Below are 16,141 nucleotides of genomic sequence, written 5' to 3' on the forward strand. Positions count from 1 at the left end.
GCAAAACTGAAAACTGAATAAAAAGACTAAATGTAGAAAACATGTCTATTGTCTTCGAAGTATGAGGACTTACCACTGAAGGTGCTGAATGTGGATCGGGAACCGATCTACGCGTGATCTGAATGCTCAGGACCTGAATCTATATTTGGAGAAGATGTAGCGTAGAGTATGCGTCAGTACGTGAAAGGTACTGAGCATGCATGATAGGATAAAGTTGAACAATATACATAATTGAACAAAGGATACTGAGCAATGATATAAAATGAACATGATGAATATATTGAGGATACTGAAAATGAACTAAATTGAATGCAATGACCAAATTCATAACATGCTGAAACTGAATAGTAAACTATAACTATTAATCTAGTCAATGCAATAGAATCTAACTGTGGGAGCTACTATTAACTAACATAAAAGCCAGGTGAGCTAAATGTGGAGTCTGATGTATACGCCCCATCGAGAGGACCTAATATACCTTGCCAGCGGTATAAAGGCATGAATGGCGTGATCACTAAAGTTGATGTCGAACAGATGGGACTAATAAACCTATGGGGGCACATAGTTTTGGGACTATGAGGGTACGCTGAAACCCTAATTCACTCTATGCTAAGCCTACTCCCAACTGAATATATATATGATACATTATGACTGAAATACTGCATAGCTCAAAATACAGACACGTAAATCTGACAATACAACATTTATTTACTGATAATGTGACTTTAGAAATCTAGAGCATGATTATATGTTTAACTGAACTAGCAAGGGTAATTCATGAACTAAAAGAATCTACACAAACTAGGTTTTTGAGTTTTATACAAGGAATTAAGCAAACTTTCCAAGAAAACATGTTATTTCGATTAGGGATACTGCAACAGCTAAATAACAACAATTTTCTAAAGTTCTAGAAATCCTTGATCTAAACAAGATAAAGGGAATCAAGAATCTGACTGAATAGTAGGGACATAATGGTTGAAAGGAACCAACTAGTGAAATACCATATACCTGGTGACAAAACTCACGGAGTAATCTTTCGATTTCGAGGATGGAACTGAATGAAACTTGCTGCGTTCTTGGAAGGATTTTGAGTCGCCTCTTTCTCTTCTTTTGCTCTAAGTTCTGGTGAATTTTGGTGAATAAAGGTTTTGTTTATGTTCTAATTAGGTTATTAGGCTTAAACTGAGTAAAATGACGTAGTTCAGGCATCAAACGACGTAGTTTAAGTGCGCAACACATAGGGGAAAGGACCAAAATGACCCTAACTTAATTCTGACGAAGCCCATCCACGGAGGGACCTACGGTCCGTCGTTTGACCTAGAGGCCGTCGTTTAGGTCCGTCAGTCATGATTTGCCCGACAGGGCTTCACTAAAATGAGCATAACTTTTTACTCTGAGATTGAATGTTAGCAAATTCCATGGCATTGGAAAGAGGATTCAATTATCTATGTTTGGGCATACTTTGTTATCTCAGATGACATATTTGGTGTTGTCTTGGAGCTGTTTAAGTATTCCAATGGTTCTATACTTACCACCTTGCTTAAGACATTTTATCGAAGTGATACCATGGGTATTTATAGTTGTCCGATACTCTTAATACTCATCTAGTTGTCGAAGTCATGTTCCGATTATATGTGGTTGAATGCGGGGATCATATAGTCTAGTTCTACTATTCTTAAGGGTTATCTACAATCACAAACTACCAATCTAACATTTTGATAGTGTTGTTATAGCGTCTGTATGCTTGGGTGTATAGCTCGATGGGTGGTTACTTGATCATTTTCTTTCTTTGGATTAGATAAGATTGATTTCCCTTGATGGGTACGTGATGTCTAAAGATCAATTTTTTTATAACTTAGGTTCGTGGAAAGTTTATGTTGTGAGAAGGAACTATTGCTAATATCTATAATAGTTTGTGCATTGTGAGTGCTTGGTGGTTGGTTTAGGTTCACTTTTGATTGTAGTAAGTATTAATTCAGGATTTTATTACGGTTATGTGAGATAAGATTGGTCCTAAAGGTGGTGTCAAGGTCCTTGAGAACATGTTTTAGACGTGTGTACAATTAACTTTGATAGTTATTGAAATTAGTTTTGTTTTATTTGATTTTACTTACAAAAATAGTTATCATTCAAGTATTTAGATGACCCCATTTGAGGCATTGTATGAGAGAAGGTGTAGGTTTTCAATTGATTGCTTTGATGCACTCGAGGTGAGGCCTTGGCATACTGATCTTTTGAGGGAATTATTAGATAAGGTGAATATCATTCAGGGGATGCTTCTAGCAGCTCAGAGCTTGCAGGAGAAGTATGCAGACCTAAAGGTCAAGGGCTTGGAGTTCATGGAGGGAGAGAAAGTGTTGTTGAAGCTTTCACCCATGAAGGGTGTGATGAGGGTTGGTAAGAGAGGTAAGCTTAGTCCAATGTATATTGGACCGTTTGAAGTTCTTAAGCGTGCGAGAGAGGTAGCCTATGAATTAGCTTTGCCTCCAATATTATCAGGAGTACACTCGATGTTTCATGTATGTTGAAGAAATACCATGGTGATGGAAACTACATTATTTGTTGAGATTTGGTCATACTTGATGATAATTTGTCTTATAAGGAGGTGCTCGTAGAGATTCTAGAAAGGGAGGTTCACGAGTTGAGGTCAAAGGAGATTGTATCTATGAAGGTCCGATTGAGGAGTTCACTTGGTAGACTGAGGCTGATATGCACAGAAGATATCCCCATATTTACGTTGAGTTAGGTACCCTTTCTTACCCTCACCTTCCTTTGATCATTCGAGAATGAACGATAGGTAAATTGGTATCTAATTTAGCGACCCATTTGGTTGATTTGAGTACTAGAGCTTTTTATTTCATGAAATACTTTTCGATAGATTCTAAATGGATATTTTGGACTATTCGTAACTACAATTATGAATTTAGTGGGGTAGTTTTATTAATTATTTTCCTTGGTGGTTAAAGGAGATAGCATTAAAATTAGATGAGCCACTTTCACTATTTTTATAATTATTCATATGAAATAATTAGGGTATAATTAATCTGTAAAAGAAAATAGAAAATAGGGCGGTGACAATCAGAAGGCGTGGAAAATCCATCAGGTACAATCTCGCCAGACCTTTGTTCTTGTGAAATTGGATAAAATGTAAGCATAAAAACTAGTATTATATGTTAGTTGGGAAGAAGGGGATTTCAATTAATGTTGGGGCGAGGGGTTAATTCCGTAAATGTCGGGGAAAACTTTAATGGCCATTAATTTAATAATGGTTGGATAATGATTAGGAAGATGATTAGCAATCCTATGATATTATTAAGGTGTTAGTGGAATTGAGAAAGAAAGATGGAAGTAGAAGTGCAATGTTAAGGTTTCAAATTGTCTTACTGTTGTGGTGTTCGGAAAGTTAAGAGTAACGACTCTTATTGGTCCTTATGCCTACTTATGGTTGATTATTAGGTTAGGTAATGCTTATAGTTTTAAACATTAGATTGATGTTAGTTCTGCCATTTGTTTTCGTATTACGCCATGGTTCACTAATCAACTAGGTTTGACATTAATTGTTTTATTTTGTTATCATATTATAAAATAAGCTTTGACATATTGAGATAGGTAATTAAATATTATGTGTATTATATTATATGAATTTCATTAAATTTATGTTAATTGGAGGAATTAAGGTTACCCTCTGGCTTGAATTTAAGAAAATTGATTATAGAATTGGGTGAATTTTCGGGTCTAGGCTAGGCATATAGTAACATGGGTGCCTATAGACTCGTTGACTTACAAATTATGCATACTTGATAGATTGCGAACATTCGGAGGCATTGAGGAAAGAACAAACTGTCACGACCCCGACCGTCGTGATTGACACCCAAACTCACTCTCCGGTGGGAGAACCACTACTACAACTCAAACCAAGAAACTAAACAAAAACTAAGGCATTTAAGTATATGAAAGCAGAAATAATAGCTAAAAACTGAAGTTCTCATAAACTTCAACAAAAGATCTAACAACTAACAATGCGGAAGAATTAACCTAGAAGTTGAAAGTCAATGTACCAAAACATCTAACAATGAACCAGGTCTAAACAAGAAGGGATACAACCCCATACTAATGAACTAACTAAAACAAATATCTAAGTCCGGAAATGGTGGACATAGACGAAAGAGAATCCCATGGCAGCTTGGAAGAATTGGCTCACCCTTGAATTCGAACGATCACTGATCTCCTAAGAGAGGTCTGTCAATAGCCGCATGAAGATGCCCTGTACTCAACAAAAAATAAGACCAAGTGCAGTATCAGTACACAACCACAGTGTACTTGTAGGATCACCCAGCTATCCCACTAAGTGAAACATAAGCAATTCTAGACAACATTATAAACACATGTATATATATCAACATTACAGACAACGAACAACTTCACATTTTATATCAAATCATTGGTCCTCTCATGGAATCCAAACCCAAACAGTTAGCATACCGGAATGTGGTATCCGATCCAATAATTATGCCGGAACGTGGCAACCGATCCCATAGTTATGCCAGAACGTGGCAACCGATCCAAGTTAGCTATGTTGGAACGTGGCAACCGATCCATTCAACACACCACAATCACAATCAAAAGTATATCATAAAGATCATACATTTAAGTCATGATTTCATGGAAATCATCATTCATCTATCTCATTTACGACAAGCGTGAGCAACATTGCAACATTCATACATATACAAGTATCATAATGAAGCAAGAACAAACATACATTACACGATCATAGAATCACAACTATCACCTACCTTGAAACAAGCTTGAAACCCTAAGAAACTTGATCCTTCCCTTTCCGGATCGTTCCGTTTGTTCTTGGTCTACAAACAATCAATATAATACGTGAATCAATAAACAATCACTAATTACCCAAGTCTATAACAATTCTATGAACCCTAGATCATACCCATGATCCCAATTATCCAATTTTAGAGTTGTTTCGACCATAGAATCTATAACAAAACCTTCCCGCATCAATATTCATCCATTATATTACGTTCTACAGATTGAAAAATGGATTTGGGGAGTGAAAACTTACATTTAGCCTCAAGAATGGTGAAACACGAGTAGGAGTTGCATGTGGTTCGTTCCTTAGCTCTAAAAGTTGAAAAGTGCATAATGAGGTTGTTTAGGGGTTTATAAATGACTTTAATTCGCGTCGAGCCTGCCACAACGGACATCACCCCGCTGTAGCGGCCCCACCAGAGCGGCGAATTCCAGCGCCAAAGTGGGTTACACGAGACAAATTGTTATTTCAAGAATTCCAAGATTCTCATTTCACAACACACCTCTAACTAACAACGCTCAAAAAATACCCTTTACGCTAAGATCGATCCCAGGAGTTCTACTCACCTGAATTCAATTCCGTAAAGTCGTATGGATTCTTTAACGAGTTATCTAACCACTGATGTAATCAAAATCATAAATGATTAACCCGATTGTTACCAGATTTCCCTACACCTCGATGACTCCGATTTCATCTAAATCTGGACAAGGTTGGGAAAAATACAAATACTACGAAAATGTTTTTCGTTCCCATATTTTCCCTTATTGGCATTTCTATAATGATGGGAAAAGGTATTTACACAAACATTAGAGAAGTAGCTTGCCTGACTTCAGTTGTCTGGTGGAGGTAGATTATGGTTTATTCTTTGTGATAGATAGACTCTTAATAGTGATTGATAGTCATTGAGTGATATTGTGAATTTTTCTATGTACTTGGTTGTTGTGGTTTGGATAATATATGTTTTGTTGTGATTGGATTGTAATCCCAAGACCTCAAAATCAATAATCTCAAACTTGTTCTATTAAGTGATGCCTTGAATACGGAAGGCTTAGTGAAATATTCTTAAGGAAGTGGAAAGAGATAATAAAGAATGACAAATGAATTAACAGTATATTATTGGATGTGCTGTCACATTCCGACACGATATTATTGGATGGGGTGTCACGTTCTGACATGGTATTATTGGATTAGGTGTCACGTTCCGACATGATATTTTTGGATCGGGTGTCACATTCCGACATGATAACATTAAAGGAAAGCATATTGAATTAACTAAATGTACTCAATCTCAATGAATCCATTTTCCAAATGAGCGTGGTGTGGAGGCATGAGTCCTCGTGTGTGTGCTTAATATTGTGGTTGATTACGTACTTGCTTCCGTTGTCACTTGTTAATGTTGTTTGTTGCTTATCACCTGCTAAGTGCTATAGTTGATTTTATACTATTACTTACTATTTTGAGTCGGTCGATGATATCTACTCAGTACATGTTGCCCTGTATTGAGCCCTACTTGTGTTTTTCTTTATTTCCCTTTTGTGGAGTGCACTGAGTGTACCACCGACTTCGACTTGCCCTTAGCTCTAGACAGTCTCTAGCACCTCAGGTTCTAGGTGAGCTATTTAGTCTAGCTCATGTTGGATTTTCTCGGTCAAGGCACGATGTCCTAAGTTTTCGGATACAAACTATTTTATTCTTTTATTTTGGTGTATTTGATAATATTAGACATAGTATTTGGAGATTAGATGTCCTTGATGTGATGACTTTCATGTTTTGGGAATGACATATAGTAGAGTTTAGTGGATTTGTGTTTCTTACCTTAATAAGATTGAGCTTCCGCATTATATTTTGTATTTCGTAAGTTTAACAAATAATATATGTATGGTTTGGATTCCTTGGTTCACCAACCTAGAAGGTTAAGTGTGGGTGTCACTCATTACTCGTTTTGGGTCTTGACAGTTATTATAGTAAATTATTGTCAAAAGAAGATGTTTAGTATATGGAGAGGCCTAACTATTTTAATATTTCATTATGGACTCAAATAATAGGATGAAGACGAGGCAAGTGATTCCTATGGAATTAATGGCAAATATTATGACATACTACATGGATGGAAAGTTGAAAGGAGACAATGTCAAAATGGAAAAACTAAAACGGTAATATATGTTCTTTTATAATTTTTTTCCTTTTATCTGAATATCCTGTCTTATTACTTTCCTAAAATACACTCACATTTATCTATTTATTTATCTATCTATATTTATTGTTTAGAAGGAATGTTTTATATGTACCTTTGACATGTATGATATTTTCTTTATGTAATCCTTCGCAATGATAGTCATTTTCAAGCATATGCTAATTTAGTTTCGCTCATTTTCTCTTTCCTTCCGTCTTTAAACAAAAACAATTAAGGTAGCATTTGTTTTGCCTGAATTCAAAATTATTAACATGTTTCTTGTGATTTTAATTATTTTTTTTTTTGGTTATATTATGTTTTTTTTATTAATTTGTAATGTAATTTCTCTATGAAAATTAAGAAATTCTTCTTGAATTGCAATTTTACTTCCATGAGAGGAAACACACTACGTGTCGATCTACTGGGGATGTAAGAAGACATATTTTCCAAGGTTATGAAAACATGAAGGTAGAAGTTCAACAAGACACCAATGTAGTAACAAAGTCAATGGTAAGTTGTTATATTTCATGGATCTTCTTTGATAATGATAGCCGATTTGGTTATCTTTCTGGGAAACCGAATTTACTTATTTAGAGAGTTGAATTATTTGGTGAAGATAATAAGAAAAAAAGGGAAAATGCATAGTACCCCCCCAGCATATGCCCAAAATTCCTAAGACACACCTAACCTTTACTAAGGTCCTATTACCCCCCTGAACTTATTTTATATATAATTTTCTACCCCTTTTCGGTCTACGTGGCACTATCTTGTGGGCCCAGCGCATGTTGACAATTTTTTCAAGGATAGTGCCACGTAGGCCGAAAAGCGGTAGAAAATTAATTAAAAAATAAGTTCGGGGGGGGGGGGGAGGGTAATAGGACCTTAGTAAAGATTCGGTGTGTCTCAGGGATTTTGGGCATAGGCTGGGGGGCTACTTATGCATTTTCCCAAGAAAAAAATAAAGACTGTTGCGTTGTATAGTAGTTACGAATTTTCAGAATTAAGCTTTATAAGCAGATTCTTTCTTTTTTAAGGTTTAGCTGAGCACTAAATATTGCTGTAATATTGATAAACGTATTCTTCCCAAATTGATTAAGCCAAAACAAATTAATTTACTACATTCAAAAATTACCTTTCTAAATATCATTTCTAACAAAAAAAACATTTTCAAAATATTAGGGGTATGGAAATGGGTTAATCCAAATCTCATCTTACGTATGTACTCTTGCCTTGAATTATTTATGCAAGAAATTATTTTCTTAGCTTAAACTTCACTATAACCCCTGCTTACACAATGATAAATGTTACCCTCATAGTAAGGCGCCATGAAAATTACATTATTTTTACCAAAATTTTCTTATTAAATTTTAAGGTTGGGTTTGGAGAAAAGAGATCCAAAAAAAGAGAAAGAGAATCTGCAACAAAGAAACACAAAAGAAATGGACACCACAATCATGACAAGAGCGAGACTGAAAAATTTCTCGATGATGCATGGAACAACCTTATGAACTGGGATGACATATACAACAACAAGGTAACTTATATTAAGGAATCTATTCGATAATAACAGTTATACAAAAAATATAGAAACAAAAAATAAAATAGATATTCGTGACATAACTTTTGTTGCTAAATAAAAATAGTCGCAGCTCATCCTATTTAACGAAGGCCATATGCTTAGAATCATGAGCATTATCTTTTATATGTTGTCCATTGTATTTACAAATGTAAGCCTCTATTTCGATTGAAAATTTGATAAATTTGACAATATGACTTCCATCCACACATGATGTGTTCCATCCACAAAATGAAGAAGACAAAATAATGCATGGAAATATCAATGAAAAAGAGATTGTTCCAGACATACATAAATATTCTCATTGTTGAAGAAAATGGTGAATGTTCAAGACAACAAAGAAAAAGTGATTGTTAGCTTGCAAAAAATAAAGGAAGTTGGGTATAAGATTTTCACATTATGAAGATCTCACCCATAACAAACACATTAGAAAAGCTCACTAGATTTCTTTAATTAGAGTACTTGCACATTCATTGTTATTTATTTTTGTTTGTAAATGATAGAACATCAATATTTCTCTTTAATTTCGACGTCCAATTGAAATCTTGTTTATTAAACAATGTATTAGTTTCATCTTTGATATAAAAAATTAATTTAATGCTTGGTTTCTATTTTGTTTCATCTTGATATAAAAAAATCAGTTTAAACGTATTCATTTCTATTCATGTCTATGTAACCTAGAACTCTTTTTTATTTTTTGCGGAAAGATTTCTTTAATGTTTCTATTAGAAGTACCTATTATCGTTTCTACTTTAACAAAAGTAAATCTTATTTTTTTTTAAAAATAAACATAATTAGGACATCCATTTTTGGCTTAAACAAAAATTTCTATTCATAGATGTAACACCTCAGTTTTCGATAAAGGGCTAAAGAGGGGTTCGTACAAGTCACCCATCAGTTTTATGTTTAAGGTCATGTTCAACTAATCATATCTCTGAGAAAATAAATAATTGGGTGGCCCATTACCTATCAAATTAAAGGTATTTGAGTCCTCTTTCAAATGCCACCAAGTTTGCTTCATTTCATATTTGGAGTAAAAAGATATGTCTATTTTAGTGAAGCCTCTTGTTGTAAGGCACCTCAACTGTTTTAAAGGGGTAGTTTGGTATTTTCCCATCCCTTCTAGGCCTAAGCCACGTTTTTCCCCACCTAATTAAGGGTCTAAATAGTGTTAAAACATTTTTCATGTTCTTTAACACTGAGAAGAATTAGAGCAAGGTTCCAAGAGGAGAAAAATCTAGGGTTCAAGAGTTCTTCAAGTTTCCATCGATTTCACCAAGAACCTTTATTTTTTCTAGGTATGTAAGTGATTAACGTATCAGGGACACTTCATCCAATTATAAGTGTCAACGATCGCTAGTAAGTATAATAATCCAACTAAATGAGTTGGGGTCGAATCCCATAGGGAGTGGTACGTGTTTAAGATTCAAGAGTAAAGCACGAATATGTTCACGTCAATCATATGAATATACATTTACGAGTAAAACATAATTCAAATTAGGGGAGATACGAATACCAAATAACAGGGGGTTTTGGTTTCAACTATTAGCTACAACAACAACAAATAATACGAATTAACAAGTAATGAGACGAGTTCTTGGGATGTGATAGGATTTTATAGGTAAGGTAGACAAATGAGTGATTGCAACTGTTAGTAAATAGCTATAAATTAGTGAATTAGCTAGACTTCAGTGGGGATAAATTTTCTTTCGAACAATTTACCCCGAATCAAGTGGGTTTCTCTCGAACACCAACAAGCAAACAAATAAGAACAACCTTCGCTTTAGTCCATTCACTCTCTCGAGCTGAATGTGTGGTAAAAGGGTTTAGGATTCACTCTCTTAAGCTGAACCCATGACAACCCAATACCCACAGACCATCAATTCAGTAATCTTGGTTTTAAAACCCCTCTCTCGAGCAAGCCAAAAACACGAAGTTAGAGTTGCATTTGCAACTACAACCCTTTAAATTAAACCACAATTACTGAATGAAACCACTTCTAAACAACATTTAAACTAACAATTAGCAATACCCATAAGCTAAATCAATTCATAATGACATAATCACACCCCAAGAATTGGACTTTTAAGTAGACATCATAAAAAGATAGAAATCGTTACCAAATTGTGTTTCTATCAACTGGTTAAAATAAATTTCGTCTTTACAAAGGTCCAAATTAAAGAATATCAAAGAGCCACTTCCAATTTCTTAAAAATAGAAAACTTCAACTCTTCAAAGCTAAGGAAAAGTTTAGTCTCAATACTCAGAGTTCAAAACTCAAATTTCTAAATATTGAAACTAAGATTATGATAAAAGGTCCTAAGATCAATGTTTGAAAATGTATTTATAGTAGCCAAAAAATATGTCGCGAAGGACCATTCGGCGCAGTAAGCCGGGCTTGCTGATCAACTCGGCGATCCGTCCTTTCACCAAGTTAATCGCCTTTCTCCTTTGGTCTTCAACATCCTCAAGTTCTGTAACTTTGGCAATCCAACACTGCATCGCGGAACCACTCGGCGACACACCGACTGCTCCCTTCTATCGCCAAATTGACTTTCTCCTTCAAGGATTGGCACTCTGGAACTTTAGGCGAGGTAATGGCCATTCGGCGACTCGCCAAAGGGATTCGGCGATCACTAGGACTTCATTTCTTCGCTCTTTTAGCTCGCTTCGTTCGTTTTGCAAGTTAGTGTCCATGCTTTGTTCCTCAATCCAAACACCTGGAAATCAAGGGTTTTACATCAGTTATTGGCACAAAACAAGCATTTGAGGACACAAAACCTATCCAAATAAAGTCCTAAATGAGTTCAAATCGTTGACTCATCAGTAAGGTTACCCATATTGTTGTACTAATTTTTCTCAGGCCCTAGATCTCACTTCAGCTAGAAATCATCACATCTAAATGATCCATTGATAGTTCTTGCTATTAAATTCGGTTCTTTAAGAGTTGAGGTTTTGATTTCCTTTGTTTTTGAGAATCTTATAATATTGTTTATGGTTAGCATCACATGAACCTTATTTATTTATTAAATTTATTTTTAAAAGGACTTGTATGAAAGTTTCTCATGTATTGATTTTGCGTTTGAAAGATAAGTAGAGTTTAGGGAAAATTTCCCAAATCCAAACTAATTTGGGGTCTTAATTTAACTTCAGTTCGTCGGGGATGCTGGGGAGAAACCTAGGGCGGCACGCTAGGAAGGCGCCAAGGCTGGCCTTAAGCAGTTCAAGGCCTAGAGCCCTGAGCCAGCAGTGTGCCAAGGGTCATTGAGCCGATTCTTTTCTTTGTTTCATCTGGCGTGTGCTTCTATAAGTTGTGGCCATATTCCCTTTCTCTGTATTAACTCCTATAGACTCCATATATTTCACGACCCGATTCCTCGAGTAATGATGACACCTACTATAACCCACAAGTAGGCAACCCAACCCGTATCCCAGAACTACAATTAATTGGATTGAAGGCAGAAAAATAAACTCAAACTAAAACAAATAACATAAATAACAGGAATCATAAATGAAGAGGCGGAATCAAGCCAAAACATATATACAAATAAGAGATCCATCCAAGAACCTGAAAGTCACATGTACGTAGCTACTAACAAAATGAGTACAAGTCCCATAACGGATCCACAAAAACAAGACTGTCTCAAAAAGCAACTGACAAGTCAATATATATAGATGGAGGCTGGTATGGCACAAAACGGCAAGTGCTTACCTCTGTCTCCAGATCAAACTGATGGAGGCTCGATGTCAATGATGGTAGCTGGTGCTCGAATCTGCATCACAGAAATGGATGTAGAGTTTAGTATGAGTACCAAAACAATAGGTACCCAGTAGGACTAATAGGCCGATTGAGCAAGAAAAACAAAAGTAATATGAAATGCGAGAATATAAAACACTACCAGAAATAAGAACGAGAAATCTAACAGGTATGAACACGATTGTACTAACACACAAAGAAAAGGAGAATAACTAACTAAATCCGATCGGGCTCCCATAACCTTGATGGGTTCCTCGTGCACAAGCAAAAAGTAAAAACTGAGCGGACTCCTATAAGCCCGATAGGTACAAGGGAGAGTTTAGAATAAAATAAGAGGATTCGATGAAGTTTCCAAGATTTCCACATCTTTCTGCGGACTTGAACCGAACCGATTCATATGCCTAAAGCTCGTCCAGAGATGATAGGGGTTAAGGACTTGAACCGAGATTTGGAGTAAACGAGGACTTGAGCCAAGGCTAAGGATAATCGTAGACTCAAACCATGTATAAATATGACCAAGGACTTTAACCAAGGTGAGAGTAGCTATGGACTTGAACCAAGTTGTAAGGGGCAGTGGACTTGAACCGCGGCTGCAAATGGCAATGGACTTGAGCCACAACTGAAGAAAGCCAGGACTTGGACCAAGGCTATAATACCAAGGGGTGGACTTGAACCACGCCAGGTGGAGTGAATTGGGGGAATTGAACCATGAACAGAGGCGAATCATCTAGAAATAGGATCGACGGCCAACCCAGCATCACGGAGAGTACCCCCAATTCGATAGCCATTAATAAATCATTCCAGCCTGAACCATATCAAACCAGAATCGACAAGTAGCTTCCATACCAAGAATCTGAGACAAAAAAATGAAGGAAATAGGAGATTTATTGATATATGGCTCCAAGAGCGCTGTTGCTGCCTAGCTATGGCCTAAACAATCAGACTAAGGTCTGCAACATTAGTGTATAGGGAGCTAAACCATTCGAAGCGACGTCGGGGAGATTACATGGCCTAATGGCTCCAAAGGGATGCAAGTCTATTGCATTCACTAGCCTAAACCTAGACTAAGGCCAAACATGCTCCAACAATATTCCCAAATCACAAATAAGGCACACCACAAGGTGAGGATTATCAACAAATATAATAAACATGCTTCAACTGCCAGAATACTCGAAAACTGGACTAAGGCATTGCTTTTAGGAATTTAACATGATTAACAACCAATTCAACCCCAAATTCATACAAATCAACATACAATTACTTAAGCATGTTTAGTCTAAGGAGACAGAAGTCCTAACCTAACTGTAGGACGACTGCGCGCGCTCCAAATCAGGTTGCCAGAGCTTTTCCCTTCCGTATGGCCTCAGAATGCTTCCACACTTTCAAAAATAAAATCACAACATCAATACAGTCGTTTGGAGACCAAAATTGCATTTTTTGGAGACAAACCCACAATTAGGTCTAAAACGGGATTGTGGGAACCCCATAGGGAATCCCAAAATTGACTCCGCGAAAAGGCTTATTTTAACTTCTCAAACTTGAGTCCCAAAACGGAACACAATTCGGGGATCAAAACAGCCCGAAATTAGCCCATGCATTTAAATCACCATTAAAGCTAAAAAAGGAGACATGACAAGAACTAAAATTCGAAAATTACCTCAAATGGAGGTTTCCAACAGTCCTCGAGCACTCTAATGCGTAGCCACGCCAATTTCAAGCAACCCAACCTTTGAATCACCCAAAATGGAGCTAAAATGACAGATATATCGTGTTTAGAATATGAGGGTTGAATGCTAATTTTTGGCTTTAAATAATGGCAGATCTGATCGGTAGAAGAAATACATTTTCTTGTCGCTAAAAGCCTGCATTAGATATCAGATTTTTCTAATTTTTTTTAAAGTCTTCGAATCGACCCTCGAAATTCATTCGGGACCCTACAAAAATAAACCAGATATTGTACTCCACTAAATTTGACATTCCAGACTCAATAAAATTGTCGGATTTCCTTAAAAAGATTGCTATGACAGAAATAACCTTGTTGGAGCCATTAGTCCTAAAACTCAACTTTTCATCTAGACACGCAAAAATCAGAAAAAAGATCTCAAGACCCAAACGAAAGGTCCTACTAGGCAAAATGCAACATTCCAGAGCTTGTGGCGCTGACAAAATGCTCATACGATAAATATTCTCCGAATGTTGACCAAAGTCAACTGTAGGGCTTTAAGCTTTCCAACAGCATATCTAAGTGCTCAAACTCACACCAGAATCCTTAGGACCCGAACTAAAGGTCCTTCTAGACCAAATTCGACATTTCACAGCTACTGCGATGACAGAATTTTAATCCGAGCATGTTTATCAAGAATGCAGACCAAGGTCAAACTTAAGCTAAAGCTTAAAATCTAAAACGCCTAATGACACAAACTCGCACTGAAAGCCTCGTGATTTGAGTCGACCATGCCACTAGACTAGAATGATCATTTTGGAGATGATGGAACCACCAGAATTCCATTTTGAGGTTGTTTACCCGATGTTTTGACTAAAGTCAACTATTCAAGTTTTATAAGCTCCAAAATAGGGTAACGGGCATAAAACCCAAACGAACGACCAGGCAACCAAACTGTCAGTGGCAGCAAGTCATAAATGACTTGGGGTCGCTATAGGAATGCTCTAAATGAAAAAAAGAAGACATTAAGGTGAAAATGACCTGAAGGGTCATTACAACATCCACTAATAAAAGCACTTTTGTCCGTGAAAGTAAGAGTCACAAAGTACCTGAAGGCTTAAATAAGCCGAGAAACTGCTCCCGCATCTCCTGCTCAGTCTTCAAGGTAGCCTCCTCGACTGGACGGTGACTCCAACAAACCTTAATAACAAGAATGATTTTAGATCGCAACTGCCTCACATCTCTAGCTAAGATGGCAACTGGCTCCTCAATATAGGTTAGACGATCATCCAATTCAACCCCATCATACTGGAGCACATGAGACTCATCTAGGACATACTGGCGCAACATCGAAATATGGAAAACTGGATGAATAACTGAGAATGTTGGAGGGAAGAGCTAACTGGTAGGCAACATCACCAAATATCCTCAAAATCTCAAAAGGCCCAATATATCTGGGACTAAGCTTCCCACGCCTCCGAAATTTCTTCACGCCACTCATGGGCGATACTAGGAGGAATACTCTGTCACTAATGACAAATCTCAATGCTCGACGCCTACGATACACATAACTCTGGTGTCCAATCTGAGCCGTCCTGAGCTTATCATGAATAACCATCACATGATCTAAGACCTCCTGAAGAAAGTTTGTACCATGTAGCCTAGTCTCTGTAGACTCAAACCAACCAACCGGAGAGCGACAACGCCTACTATATAAGGCCTCGAACGGGGCCATCTAAATACTAGAGTGGTAGCTGTTGTTGTACAAAAACTTTGCCAATTGCAAGAACTTGTCCCATTGACCCCGAACATCCATATAATAGGCCCACAACATATCCTCAAGAACCAGAATAGTGTGCTCTGACTGACCATCAGTCTGCGGGTGAAATGTTATGCTAAGGTCAACACGGGTGCCCAATTTTTAACACCCCATAACTAAAAAGAACTAGAAAGAAGTTAAAAAGTGGAAATAGTCATTTTAGGAAAGAAAATAAAATCTGGAAATTTTGTTAAGTATGTTAAGTTGGATTTTTTGTCAACTTAAAATGACCATACCTTCTATCTTAGGATTTTTAGGTGTGTTTCCAGATATCATAGGAAATATCTTGGAATAATCTTTCCAATGCTACCGAGTTTGCGTG

At 36.7% G+C, this 16,141-nt stretch overlaps 1 protein-coding gene across 1 annotated transcript; it reads right to left on the reverse strand.

Annotated features, from left to right (window-relative positions):
• Positions 1-12,305: 12,305 nt before the first annotated feature.
• Positions 12,306-15,735, reverse strand: LOC125855004 (uncharacterized). Its single transcript, XM_049534636.1, has 4 exons — positions 15,420-15,735; positions 15,110-15,376; positions 12,994-13,142; positions 12,306-12,353 (listed from the first exon to the last, which is right to left on the reverse strand). Exons 1-4 carry the CDS (start codon positions 15,733-15,735, stop codon positions 12,306-12,308), a joined length of 780 nt encoding a protein of 259 aa, XP_049390593.1.
• Positions 15,736-16,141: the final 406 nt, after the last annotated feature.

This window comes from Solanum stenotomum, chromosome 1 (genome assembly GCF_019186545.1).
Source record: "Solanum stenotomum isolate F172 chromosome 1, ASM1918654v1, whole genome shotgun sequence".
Classification (NCBI taxonomy): domain Eukaryota; kingdom Viridiplantae; phylum Streptophyta; class Magnoliopsida; order Solanales; family Solanaceae; genus Solanum; species Solanum stenotomum.